The sequence below is a fragment of the Saimiri boliviensis genome, chromosome 6 (assembly GCF_048565385.1).
Source record: "Saimiri boliviensis isolate mSaiBol1 chromosome 6, mSaiBol1.pri, whole genome shotgun sequence".
NCBI classification, from domain to species: Eukaryota; Metazoa; Chordata; class Mammalia; order Primates; family Cebidae; genus Saimiri; species Saimiri boliviensis.
This window is the reverse complement of record NC_133454.1, coordinates 70,853,645-70,868,064: the sequence shown is the minus strand read 5'-3', so window position 1 is coordinate 70,868,064 and position 14,420 is coordinate 70,853,645. Positions and strand designations below refer to the sequence as shown.

The following is a 14,420-nucleotide window of genomic DNA, read 5'->3' as shown; positions in this document are numbered from 1 at the left end:
TCATCAAGCCATTCTTTTTCTTCACGTGTATGTACAACTAAGTTTTTTTTTTTTTTTAATTGTACTTTAGGTTCTGGAGTACATGTGCAGATAATGCAGGATTGTTTCATAGGTACATACGTGGCAATGTGGTTTGCTGCTTCCATCCCCCCGTCACCTGTATCTGGCATTTCTCCCTATGTTATGTACAACCAAATTTTTAAGCCTGAAGACAACTTATGTTCAGTTTTGGTTTTTATGGACTTACTTTCCCTTCCTTTTGTTTTGCCATTTCTCTTGTAATTTTCTAGTGGTTAGTACTGTAAAACTATTATGATGCAACCTCAAAAGATTGGAGTCTCTTAATTTAAAGTTGATGATAATGAGACTTTGACTTTAGTAAGTTCACCTTTGCCTTAACTGTAAAGAAAAGCATTACAAAATTCAGCTCCCTTCAGAAAATGAATTCTTTAGAAGACTATAGTGCAAAATGATGCTGTCATGAAAGCAGACTTTTTCATTGATTCATTCAGCACACACACACACACACACACACACACACACACAAGCCATTGCTGACACTGAGACTCATACCTAGAGATCATCCGTAACTTCAAGTTAGGATGTCAGAGACAAAGTCAAGTAATTATAACACAAGTAGTAAATATTTCTACAATTGAGGTAAGTGCAGAATGCCATCAGGGCCTACCGGAAGCTAACATAAGTCTTTTTGGATTAGTGGGAAAACTTTGCAAAGGAGAGGGCAGTGAATAGGATTTTGAAGTATGAATAGCAAATCATACAGTGAAAAGGGAAAAAAAATCATTCTGGGAGGAGGAAGTAGCATTTATAAAGTCCTGGTGGAGATAGGGTATGGCATATCTAGGAATAGCGAGATGTGTGAGGGCTGGGGAGAAAACGAGTATTGAAGGAATGTAGAAGATTGGCTGAAGTGGCAGATAGGGTCCTGTTTACAAATCTTGGAGGGAGTGGGAAACCAAAAGTTATTAAGTGGGAGGATGATAAAAGGTCAGTTCTCTTTATAAAGAAAGGAAAGCATTATTGAAAATAGATGGAAAGACAGTTTAAGACACAGGGAGGCCAGTTAGTGTCCATTGAATGCCCACAGAATCTATACCAAGTAGGTATTGGAGGATTAGGTGAGATAAACAACTGTGTTGAGGTAAGTGTTACTCCTGTTTTATGAATGAGGAAACAGTTCTTAGCAAAGGTAAATATTGGTAGGCATGTAGTCACTAGGTGGTAGATTTGAATGCAGGTGTGTCTGGTTCCAAATCTTGCATTCTTTCGAATTCTGGTATCATCCTACCTTGTGGATTAACAGGAATGATTTTTTGCCTCAAACAGAACAAAACCGTGTACAAAAGGATTTTGTACCATGGTGGTGATAGATGTGGTAGTGGGGACAACCACATGGTATTGGTCTGTCTAGGATAAAAGACCTTAAGGTCCAAAGCCTTCATCTTAGCAGCATTCCTATGCCTGTGTTTGAGTCTGTGACCTCCTTTATCACATGCCTCTTGCTGCTTTGACTGTGCTGATCCAATGTGGGTTGCCTAACAACAAAGCCTTGTTGTTGGGGCCATTTCTGGATTCAACAAGAAACCTCATTCGCTTTGACTCTACTCTTACCTGATACCTGCTTTTGCAAAGCCTGTTGATCTTGATTGTCTTAATTTTTTTTGAAACAGGGTCTTGCTCTGTCACCCAGGCTGGAGTGCAGTGGTGCAATCAAGGCTCACTTCAGCCTTGACTTGGGTACAATTGATCCTCCCACCTCAGCATCCTGAGTAGCTGGGCCTAAAGATAGGCACCACCATGCCTGACCAATTTTTTATTTTTTGTGGAGATTGGGGTCTCACTGTGTTGCCCAGGCTGGTCTCAAACTGCTAGCCTCAAGAACTCCTCCTGCCTTGGCCTCCCAAAATGATGGGATTACAGGCATGAGCCACCACACCCAGCCTCAGATGTCTTAATTTGTCTTTCTTTCTAATCCAGTGATTGGCAAACTACGGTCAGCAGGCCAGATGCAGCTTCATCTCATATTGTGAAAGTAGTGCCTCTCCTTCTCAGCCCTGTTCTCTTTCTCCTGTGGACTCTTAACTGCAGCATGTGTTTGTAAGATTCATTTGGCAATTGTTTATTTTGTGACATTGCATCTGTCATTGTCTCCCTAGTTATTTAAAACTATTTTTACAGCTTTTTATGAATTAGTCTTGGCTAATAAATTAGTCTTGGCTAATGTTTTCTGGAAAGAGTTTCATACCTTTTTTTATGCTTTCTCTTTCTACAACACCTCCCTTCTTCCTCATTGCTTGTTCCCTCTTTAACCTACTAATGTCTGGTGACTGTTTCTATCGTTCTTACACATTTACATATGATAACTTGCTATATTATCACGAATATCTTTTTCCAAATGTGAGTTTTACAATTATATCACTGTTTCTTTTTCCAGTATGTTATTGGCCATTTCTGTGTTTAATGGTTTTTCATGTTTGAGATTATAAGATATACTTAATCTGGTGATGTTGTGCCAAACCCCCATCAGCTCCAATGGGGATAGCACCAGGTTCAAGAGGCCAAAGAAGAGGCCCAGAGTCGGCAAATGAGACATGAAATTTTCCTGGGGGCTTTACATATAGGGAGAGACTCCAGCGGTGGCGGGCTGGGCAGAACTGCCACTTTCAAAAGGCCTGCAGTTTCTATAGTATTTCCACGTAGCACCCTTTCCCTAACAACCTCCACCTGGCACCCCTCATTCAACTCAAAAGTCAGGACCTCTATGTCCTATATGACTCATGTTCCACTTGACAGGGGCTCAGATGTTCCTCATAGACAAGGAATTAATTTCTGAGTTGGCCACTCCCACATTTTCCATCTCGGAACACACATTCAGATGTGTTCACCATATTCTCAGGATATGCTTAAGTTACTGCTGTCAGGTGCATTTACCATACAGGTGACTTGCATTTTTCACTAACCTAAGCAGTTTCCCATTTTATTAAAGCAGTACTGCATATTATTTTAAAAAGTATACAATTTTAATGACTAATAATACAAATGTATTGTCGATCGGTAATTAGTCTAACCAGTTTCTCAGTGTTGGACAGTTAGATAGTCTCAATTTTTATCTTGCAATTGTTAACAATGTTGCAATGAAAATATTTTTATGTAAAAGTTTTGCTATATTTCAGAGTCTTAGAGTCCTAGAAATTAAATTACTAGATCAAATGTTACAAAGCATTTCATAAGTTCTTGTTGTGTGGGCTGTGGCATTTTGGTTTGATTAGTACTTTGCCAAAGAATAGTTTAAAAACACAGTAGTAATAGTACTGCTACTTTAGTAGTAATTGGTGGCATAAATTGTGGAACCCAAGTAAGCAGCCTTAAAATCTGATACTACATTTTGTTAGCTTACTTTAACCTCTCTGTGTATTTCCTCTTGTTCCCAGGCAAAGACTCTTTAGCTTGCCTACTGTAAATTGTTACTTGTCTTGGGCAAGGGGGTGGGTGAAAATTGCCTTAGTTTAAGACAGTTGGTACTTGACTATTATCCATATTCTTGGAGAATCAGAAGTAGTAAACCAAAAAAATAGATAAAATGGGAAACACTTTAGTTTGGTTTTATTTTAATTTAATTTTTGGAGGGGTTTAGTTACAGCTGATTGTATTTCCTTCTCAAAATAATTATTTACAGTAGTTTGGTTTTAGAATACATTTATGGTTCACTCCTGTATTACTTCTAAGTGGTGCGTTTATTTTAAAGTTTCTCCTTTTACTTACTGCATTTGACAGTGGTTGTTCAAGGTTTAGTGGATAGCATAAGCAAGTAAATTTGATTGGCTGCTATTTTTTGTTTTTGTTTTTTTTTTTTTTTTTGGAGATAGGGTTTCCCTACTTTGCCTGGGATTGGCCTCAAACTCGCAGTCCTCCCACGTTAGCCTTCTGAGTAGCTGGGACTACAGGCATGTGCCACTGTGCCCAGCTAAGCAGGTAAAGGTGAGATTAATAGCGATAATGGCCTCGTTTTTTGTGTATCTCTGCACTTAACATATGTTTCATTGTGAAAGCTGTGCTTTGACTCATTGCCTTCCTTTTGCTGTTGTGCACCTCCACCTCTTGCAGCGCTTAGGTGTTGAATTTTGTGACTCTTTTGACGTAGTGTGGTTGTTTTACCCAAGTGTGGTTTTCCTTTCCTTGTAAGATTGTAAATTTGTTTAGGACTTGGATCACCCACGTTCTGCTTTTTATTATATCCTTTTCTTGACTTTCAAAGGAATGCCCTCTTCTTTTGTTTTCTTCCTTGCTGTTTCTTCCCTCTTGACCCTCCTAATCTGTGGTGACTACATCTTCAAATGATCTGTTAGCAAGGGCTTCCTTTTAGCCACATTGATTTGATTGCTCTGCTGTAGTTGATAAACAGTATTGTTTTTCCCCACCCCCTTTTTAAACTATGTTGGCTCTTTTCTCTTGCCTCTTTTCTGGTTTCTTACCTTCCTCTACCTGATTTGGAAGTCCCTTAAATTCTATGTATAATATTCTTTTTTTTTTTTTTTAAATTTTGGTTATTCCTTTGGAGGTCTCATCTAAACATATCTACTCTTACAGCTTTTGGTAACTTTTCTAAGTGAAACCCCCAACATATATATATCTAACCCTGTTGCCTTAGTTCCAGTGCTAAATTCAACTGCCTGAAAGACATCTGTACTTCAGTGTCCTTTTTCATCAGAACTTCAGTATGGATAAGACTCAAGTAAGATCTCTTCATTAGTGTTTTCATTTCTGTCCTAACTATCTTCATTTTGTATTTTAAAATTTTCAATACTATTCCCAAAGAATAGCCAAACATTTTAGTTCTTTTAGCAACAACTTTCTCTTTCCACAGTTTTTCATTAGACCTGTTTCCTCATTCTTCTTCTTTCATTCTTGTTACCTTATGTCTTTATTACTACATTAGGTCAACAACTGATTACCTTGCTCTCAACTCCATTCCATCGTTATGACTTTTGGATTAAGCTTAGAGAAGAGTTTCATACCCTTCAATTTAGGAATTTACAAGTAATTATTTTGTCTCTAGAATTATTCTCAGGATCCAGTACTAGGCATTTAGGCCTTCTGACCAAGTGCTTCCATCTCCTCTGTCCAGCGTTACTGCTCACCCACCCTAACCCAGTCCATCTGATACAACATAGTCATTTCTGCCTTTGCTCATGAAGTTTGCTTTGCCAGAGTGGTGTTTTCCTTGTTAGTACTTGTTCTTAATGCCTAACATAATTCACCTCCTCCAGGAAGCCTTGCCTTTAAGAATTCAGCCTTGTTGATCCTTTTTCTTTTCCTCAGATTTACTTATATATGCACACTTGTCTTATGATGTGCATCATCTCATACTTTAAAAAATGGTATTAATTTTTAGCTTTTAGTTTCATCATGAAAGTCTTATCTTCATCACTGCTTATGAAGTCTGTAGATTTTGCTTCTGGCTATGATGAAGCAGATTGTAGGAGACAAAAACTCCTGCTGAGAATAACTAGAAAAGCCTGACTTTAAAAAAATCTATATGAAGTCATTGTATGTTGCCAAGGCAGCCAGGATTTCATATGTTTGTGGATTCTTGGCAAAATGAGACTGCAGCTATTAAGAGGCAAAAACGTCAGCGGTGCTTTCTTCATGAGACTGAGGATAGAAAAATTGTAGTTGAGTTGCCAAGGCAACCAGAACCTGAGAGTACAAGATCCCAAAGAGAGAGATGTGTAGCCTCCTGCCCCTTCCACCTACCTCCCTCCTACCTAGGTCCCAAGGTGTTTGCTGATTCTTAATTGTGCGAGGTAAAACGCTAAGAAGCTTCGCAGAAAGCTGCTGAAAAGCAGGGCAGACTCTTAACAGTTCTCCAGTGTTGAGAAAAAGTTCATGGTCTTTAAAGGAAGATAGACTTGGAAAACACTGGGCTCTCCGTAGGATCCTTGGAGGGCTACAAACTAGGGGAGAATGAGCTGTACAGTCTTTACGCTGGCAGCCGGCTTTGAATCAGCTCATGTCGTGTTTGGATTGTGAAGTGATCTGCCCCCTCATTCTGACTGCCTGTCAGAGAACACGGTGACTCCTCTGTAGGAGTATAACATCACCCAAGGCCTTTACACAGTGAATGACATTCTAACAAAAATTACAGATAAACCCAGAGACCACAACATGAATAAAACCAGGCAGTATAGAAATAGATCCATGTGTGTCTCCATCATCTGATTATTTTAATCGGTCTTTATTTGAAGGACATTTAGGTTGTTCCCAGTCTTTAGTATGGTGAGTAATCAGCAGTGAATATTCTTGTATGTATATATTTATACACATATATATCTTAAAGATAAAGCATAGCCTTGCTAACTCTTGTCTTGTGGAACTTTTTGTTCTTTGCCAACTTGACACAAAAGTGTTTTGTTTTTATTTTTTATTTTTATTTATTTTTTTGAGACAGAGTCTCCCTCTGTTGCCCAGGCTGGAGTGCAGTGGTGCAGTCTTGGCTCAGTGCAGCCTCCGCCTCCTGGATTCAAGCAATTCTCCTGCCTCAGCCTCCTGAGTAGGTGGGACTACAGGCATGTGCCACCATGCCTGGCTAGTTTATTTTTTTGTGTTTTTAGTAGAGATGGGGTTTCACCATATTGGCCAGGCTGGTCTGGAACTCCTGACCTTGTGATCTGCTCATCTCAGCCTCCCAAAGTGCTGGGATTACAGGGGTGAGCCACTGTTCCTGGCCTAGTTTTAATTTTTTTATACTATAAACGGCCTATGTATGTCATTTATCCATTGTTGTATGGCGTTATTAGGCTCATACATATATATAAGGCATAGTGAGTAAGTGCGCAGACAGACCCTGGATCTAGATTGCTTGTGTTAAATCATAGCTCTTTCACTTATAGTAGTGGTTGCCTTAGCAAGTCAAGTTAAACTCTTTGTATCTTAGTTTCCTCATCTGTAAAATGGAGCTAATCATAGCACTTTCCTACAGAGTCAATTATGAAGTTGAGTTAGTTAATATTCAGGACTTAGAAATGGGCCTTGCATGCTGCATAACTGCCAGCCACTGTAATGATGCTGCTGCTGGTGATAGAGATGGAAATTAGTCTTTTATTATGTGTGTGGCAAATACTTTTTCCAAGTTCATCTTTTGGCTTTGTTTTATTATCTTACACTTTGTAGAAATTTAAACCCGAGGTTTTTTTTTTTGGAGACAGAATCTCGCTCTGTCACCAGGTGTCAGGCAGGAGTGCAGTGGCCCGATCTCGGCTCACTGTAACCTCCACCTCCTGGGTTCAAGCAGTTCTGCCTCAGCTTCCTGAGTACTGGGACTACAGGCATGCGCCACCATACCCAGCTAATTTTTGTATTTTTTAGTAGAGACAGGGTTTCATCATGTTGGCCAGGACGGTCTCAATCTCTTGACCTCGTGATCCTCCCGCCTTTGCCTCCCAAAGTGCTGGGATTACAGGCGTGAGCCACCACAGCTGGCCGAACCTGAGTTTTAAAGTTTTTTTTAGCTTCCTATGAAGTGGTTGTGGAGAGTAAGAGTGGAAAGTGAGGGCATTTCAGGCAGAGGCATAGAAGCAAGAATCATAGCTGTTCAGGGCAAGAAGCATAGCTGTTGATGGAATGTAAAATAGGAAGGAAATGAAGTGGTATGAAGATGAAGAGGTAGACAGATCCATCTCATATAGATCAGGGGTCCTCAATCCTGGACTGGTACTGGTCCGTGGCCTCTTAGGTACATGGCCACGCAGCAGGTGAGCGGTGGCATTAGATTGTCATAGAAGCAGGAACACTATTGTGAACTGTGCGTGTGAGGGATCTAGGTGGGCTGCACTGTCCTATGACAAACTAATACCTGATGATCTTAGGTGAACAGTTTCATCTTGAAACTGTCTGCTCCCCCTGCAACCCCCGCAGCAGTCAGTAGAAGAATTGTCTCCCAGGAAACTGGTCCCTTGTGCCAAAAAGGCACCACTGATATAGATGGCCTCTTATGTCATGTTGAAATATAAGTGGTATAGAATCAACTCTTGTGATTACAGAAAATTATCTCTGTATCTTTAAAGAAAATACATTAGTTCTCAGTTAACCATTTTATAGCAGATGTAACAGATATTAATATAACTATATTATATCTATGTATTTGTATCGTGCTAAATAATTTGCCAAGCAATAGTTTACAAGCTTTTGAATTCATCATAATTTAATCTTGTCTACAGTTCTGATATATGGTTGTATTATTAGCAAGTTACACATGAGGAAATTCATGTGCAAAGAGGTTTTTTTTTTTAATATTTTTGTTCAAAGATAAATACCTAGTAAGTGGGATTATTCAAAGGTCTTGGGACTCAGTAGGTCCAAAATTCTTTTTTATTCTGCTGCACTCATAGAAACCCAGTCTACAGGGGTAGAAACTCAAGCATACTCAGGTACGAAGGGTTGCTTTTCTTCGGATTTGAGAGTTTTTGGGATGGCATCTTCCCATCACAGTTGAGTGAGCTTGTTTTTCACTTTTGCATTGAGTGTGGATTCTTTGACAATGACACTTCATTCCTGATGGTTTGTTGCAATTAGCAACATGTCTACCTTGTAGTTTGTTTTGTTTGTTTGCCTTTATTAACAAGTAATCACCCCACCTGAAAGAAAATCCTTTTCAGGAAGGATCTTCAGGGAACTGTAGCTGTTCCCTGTAATTCACATAGGATTCATTTTAGGTCACCGGCCACAGGTGCATGTCATTCTTAAGGCAAGGCATCATATCCTTAGAGAGTTTATTTTCCTATTAAGCATAGTAATAGTTAAAGGATAAGCATTAAGGAAGTACTTCAACCATTGGATTTTATGAAGGCTAAGATATTCAGCATCTCAATGACACCTGAAGTAGTTTCCAGCATTTCTGTTCTGTGAGGTGAAGGAAGGGTGAGTTGGTGTTTCTGTGCTACTAAAGACTTAAAAATCCCTGTCAAAGCTGGTAGATGTATTGGTAGATTTGTGACTAACTCCTCTGGACTGAGGAAGATGATGTTGCCTTTTCTGGTTCTGACTTGACATCTTGTTGCTCTGTTTTTGGTAGTGGTAGTATTGCTGTCATTTCAACCACAGTTTCCTCTTTTGGGGTGGAGGAAGCTGAAATGTGACCCCAGGAAGGAAAGGGAAGTAAAGAGAAAGAAAAGTCAAGTCTCACATCCTCAGATAACAATTGTTTTGTTGTATGTGATTGCTCTTTCTTTATTAAAAATCTAGGAAGCTAAAAGATTCATAATAACTGTCTTAGCATAATTAATACTGTCGAATGCATACATGTTCTCCATTCACCTTTAATATATATTATGAGACTTTGATTTAAAAAGGGGAGATCTTCATTTTTCCGGCTTTTTTCCAGCTCCTTTCTCATAATAGTCGAGGTGGATTGAAACACCACATTTCACAAGACTTCAAATAAATATTTTGATGTCATACATACTCTGATAAACTTGAAATCCTAATAGCATTTTACCTGTAATATTATTCTTTGATGGAGATTTACAGAATTTAGAGAAACACATTGAGTAGGAAATAAAAGTATTGTTACTGAATCACTAGCTTTTAGAAGTTATCTGATGGGTTGCCTTCATTTCTGAGATTGAAATTATGCTCTAAAGAGATAATTAAGTTCATGACATGTGTTATATGTGTGTGTGTTGGGAGGTCTCCAAGACCATCCACAGGTCCCCCTAGATTTGCTAGGGGGACTTAAATTACTCAGTGTGTAGTTGTATTCTCTGCTATGATTTATTACAGTGAAAAGACACCTAGCAAAAGCGGTTGAGGGAGAAGGCATGCGGGACAAAGTCTGGGGAAAACCAATTACAAGCTTCTGAAGTCATCTGTTAGTGGAGGCACACAAGGTGTCCTTACTTCCCCTAATGAGGAGTTGTAACAACCTGTGAAATGTTCCCAACCAGGGAAACTTGTTAGAGACTTAGTGCTTAGGGATTATATAAGCTGATCACATAGGCACCCTCTACCTAGCACGTGCCAAAATTTCAGTTTCCCTCAGGAAAGCAGATGTTTGGCATAAATTATTTTGTTTCTACAGGTTAGGTATAGTGAACAACTTATCAGTAAAGGAGGGTGGGAACCCTCCTGATACCCAAGTTTCTAGGCACCAGCCAAGGGCCAGTGTTGGAAGCAGGCCTTTTTAAGGATAAACATGCCTGCTGTGTCAACTGTTTTCTGCTGTGTGTGTGTGTGTGCGTGCATGTGTGTGTGTGCGTACATGTGTGCACTTATGCATATGCATCCTTGCAACATTTAGCATAGAATGTGCTCTCATTAAACATTAGCTGTTTTTACTTATTTATTATGGGGATTCTTCATTGGTTACTACTATTGTTACTTTTAATTGTGGTCTTCTGCATTCCTGTGAGGTAGTTTGGCCCGTATTTCGATTCCCGTTTGGTAGACACGGAGACCAAGGCAAAGAGAAGCTTCAACGTGTATTTTTATAAAATTTCCCAAGGCTCCATCATTCAAGTTTCCACATTTCTAAATACTCTCACTTAATTGACTGAGCAGGCATCTGAACTTAACATTATGTTCTTTTTGCAAGCACACACACACACAGACACACACACACAGAGACACACAAAGGATTTTTTTCCCCCTTCTAGGAGTTTTTAGAGGGTACTGCTAAAATAGGACATAGGATTACGTGTTTAAGTTAATATCACTTTGGACCAATTCACAGCCTTTTATGCTTGACTGTTTTAGTATTCAAGAAGTACTTTACTTTCTATGTAATTTTTGAGCTTTTGAGCATGGTGTCATTTAATGTAGCACAGTCCTGTTGGGGCAAAAAATGATCCTTAAAGCTTTAAACATTGTTCATCTTAATCCAACTAAATCGATTAATATCAGTACTAATTTTGGTAAATATAAATTAGTACCCTACCTCTACCCCTCCCCATTACCTTTTGCTGTCAAATAAGCCAGTAAGATTTCAGCCATTATGCTGAGTTCCTCCTTGGTCTTATATGAACTTTGAGATTTCTTAATAAATATCCCAAAGTGAATTTAACTTTTTGTGTAATATATATATCAAAGTAGTTGGAACATTATCTTTGTTTGTTTTTAAGAGTTGGAGTCTTACTCTATTGCCCAGGACAGAGTTCAGTGGCACAGTCATCGCTCACTGCAGGCTCAAACTCCTGGGCTCAAGCAGTCCTTCTGCCACAGCCTCCTGAGTAGCTGGGACTATAGGTGTGCACCATCGTGCCCTACTAATTGTTGTTTTTTTTGTTTGTTTAATTTTTGTTTGTTTGTTTTTTGCAGAGATGAGGTCTGTGTTGTTCAGGCTGGTCTTGAACTTCCGACCTCAAGAGATCCTCCCACATTATCTTCCCAAATTGCTGGGATTATAGGTGTGAGCCACCACACCTGGAGATTATCTTTGTTTCTTATAAATTATACTTGCAAGTAAATTGAACCAAACCACAATTTAAAGAATGTTATCTCACTAATAGCAGACGCAATTTCATACTTAGTAAATTCTGCTGCATGCCACTCTACTGGCTAAAATAGTTTGCAGAGTGTTTTTACTCTTGTTGCACTCATTTGATCCTTGTAATAACCTGTGATGTTAGGTATTCTGATTTTACAGAAGAGGAAGTTGAGACAGACTTATCCAAAGCTCTGAAGCTTCTAAGTTGGGGATCAGGCTTACTTATGTAAAAGATGAAGATGTTAAGTTCTTGAGACATTTTGTACTAATTATCAGTGAAGTATTTTGGAGCAAGCAAATTCTCCAATAATAAGTGAAAATTACCATTTCTACCAGGGTATTGCTAAAATATTTTTGGTCTCTTGTTTTGGATACTATACTTATTTATAAGCCTGGATAAGATTATGCTCCTTATGTTGCTTCTCAAATAAAAATAAAGATTTAGAATTTTTAAAAAGTAGAACTGAGAAGAAGAATATGCATTCTACCAGAAAAAAATATGATGGAATTTGTTATTATATCTTGGCCTGAAAGAAAGTCTTTCCAAATACAATAAAAAATACAGAAGCCATAAAAGTTTGATTAATACAACTACATAAAAATAACCACTATAAACAAAGACAACACAAATGATAAACTGAGAAAAGTATTGCTATTCACGTGACATAAAGCCAATTTTTCTGACATAGGGAGCTTTGACAAATCAAGAAGAAAAAGTTAATACAAGTAGGAGTAAGGAAATGTATATGCATTTCATGTCAAAGGAAATGGAAAATTATTCTTAACCATATAAAAGTACTCAATTTCACTCATAAATTATAAGCATATAAATGCAAAATTTCATCTATTAGATTAGCAAAGCTCAAAGGTTTCAGCACTCATGGTGTTGGAAAAGATGTGAGTAGATTGCCTTCCTGGGAGGCTAAGGGAGGAGGATCGTTTGAGGCTGGGAGTTTGAGGCTGCAGGGCACTATGATTGTGCCTATGAATAGCCACTGCACTCCCTCCTGGGCAACATTGTGAGACCTCATCTCTAAAACCCTCCTGGGCAACATTGTGAGACTTCATCTCTGAAAAAAGTGAAAAGGAGGTGTGAGGCAAAAAGGAGGTGTGAGGAAACGGCACTGTCAGGCATTGCTGGTTAGGACTATAAATTGATACAGGCTTCATGACAGAAGGGCAGTTTGGTGAACCTCTCAAAAAGCACATAACCTTTGAGCCAGGGATTCTGATTCCAGCAATTTATCCTATGGATACACTTGTAGACATGTAAAATGATATATATGCAAGATATTCATTATAGCATTCTTTTAATAGTCTCTGGAGTTCTAAACTAAACTCACCTTGACATCAATATTTAGAACTTCCTTTTTATTAATATCATTTTATCTTCTCTCTCTTCTTTCTTAATCAGTTTTACTAGAGACTGGTTTATTGATTATTTCAAGGTACCATGTGAAAAATGGAGTCACTAGGGTTGTTGGCTGCAATTGACAGGAATCTACTCTGGTAAATTTAATCAGAAAAGAAATTTATTGAAAAAGAATATGAGGTAGCCCAGAATTACCAACTTGGTAGCTAGAAAACTAGGCCTGGAAAATGGCAACTAGGATCAAAGAGCAAGTATGTGTAATACAAATTCTTTGAAATTTTTTGAAGCATCTTTATGACCTAATGTATCATCAGTATTTTAAATTGTTTCCCTTAAGAGATATACATTCTGTGCATTGGGGGTTTATATATATATAAAGATACACACACATGACTAAGTTTATGTTTATATATACACATGACCGCATTAGTTTTCTTGTTCAGTTTTTCTATATTTTTGTGACCTTTTGGTCTGCCTGGTCTGTTTTGTTTGTTTTTGAGATGGAGTCTCACTCTGTCACCCAGGCTGGAGTACAGTGGCACGATCTCGGCTCACTGCAACTTATACCTCCTGGGTTCAAGGGATTCTCCTGATTGAGCCTCCCAGGTTACAGGCACCCACCAGCACGCCCAGCTGTTTTGTTGTTGTTGTTGTGTTTTTAGTAGAGATGGAGTTTCACTATGTTGACCAGGCCGGTTTTCAACTCCTGACCTCAAGTGATCTGCTTGCCTTGGCGTCCCTCAGTGCTCAGATTACAGGTGTGAGCCATTGTGCCCCACCTGATCTATCTGTTTTTAATTGCAGTGTGCTAAAAAATGTATTACATTAATTTTTGTTTAATTTCTCCATATAGTCTTATTTATTTTTGCTGTGTTGTAGGTTCATACAGGTTTTATCATTGTTACATCTTCTTGATGGTTTGCTCTTGTTTTAAAAAAAAGATAGTAGGGACGATATATTCAAGGAGGGCTACTACAAGGGAGTTTGTAAAAGGGGAGAGAGTGGGCTCAACTCCAGATGGGGTTACCTTTTTAATCGTGTATTTCCTTCCTTATTCCTGTTAAATTTTTTCTCCTTGTTTTGCCATGCACTAGCTTCATAACCTTGGGCTAAGTAATTTAATTTAATCCCTCAGTTTTCTTATTGTAAAATGGGCATAATACGTACCTTACCAAGTTTCTGTGAAAATTCACTGAGAAAAAAATGTATATTTACATTAATATACATGTAATAGGTTTTCAGTAAATGGATGTAAAGTATTTACTTTCCCTAATGCTTTCTACCCCTGTTTTTTTTTTTAAACATCTAATTTTAAACGCAGTTTGCCTATAATTCTGAATGTGCTTAAGGAACTAAAATAGTTGTCAGGAGGTTTTTGTTTGTTTGTTTGTCTGTTTTTGAGACAGGGTCTTGTTCTGTTGTGCAGGCTAGAGTTCAGTGGCATGATCTCAGCTCACTGCAGCCTCAACCTCCTGGCCTCAAGTGATCCTCCCACCTCAGCCTTCCAAGTAGCTGGGACTACAGGCAAGGCACATGCTACCACACCTG

The 14,420-nt window shown here is 38.6% G+C and overlaps 1 protein-coding gene across 2 annotated transcripts in view; it reads left to right on the top strand.

The window, feature by feature from the left end:
- Nucleotides 1–14,420, top strand: part of RNF169 (ring finger protein 169) — a 99,214-nt gene that overhangs the window by 17,550 nt on the left and 67,244 nt on the right. Inside the window, exon 1 of one of the 2 annotated variants that reach the window (XM_074400928.1) lies at nt 1–14,420. This exon is cut by the window's left edge and continues 16,938 nt beyond it. The exons of the other annotated variant lie outside the window; for it this stretch is intronic. Coding sequence (XP_074257029.1) covers nt 14,315–14,420 — 106 coding nt within the window. The 5' untranslated portion in view covers nt 1–14,314. 2 annotated transcript variants of the gene reach the window in all.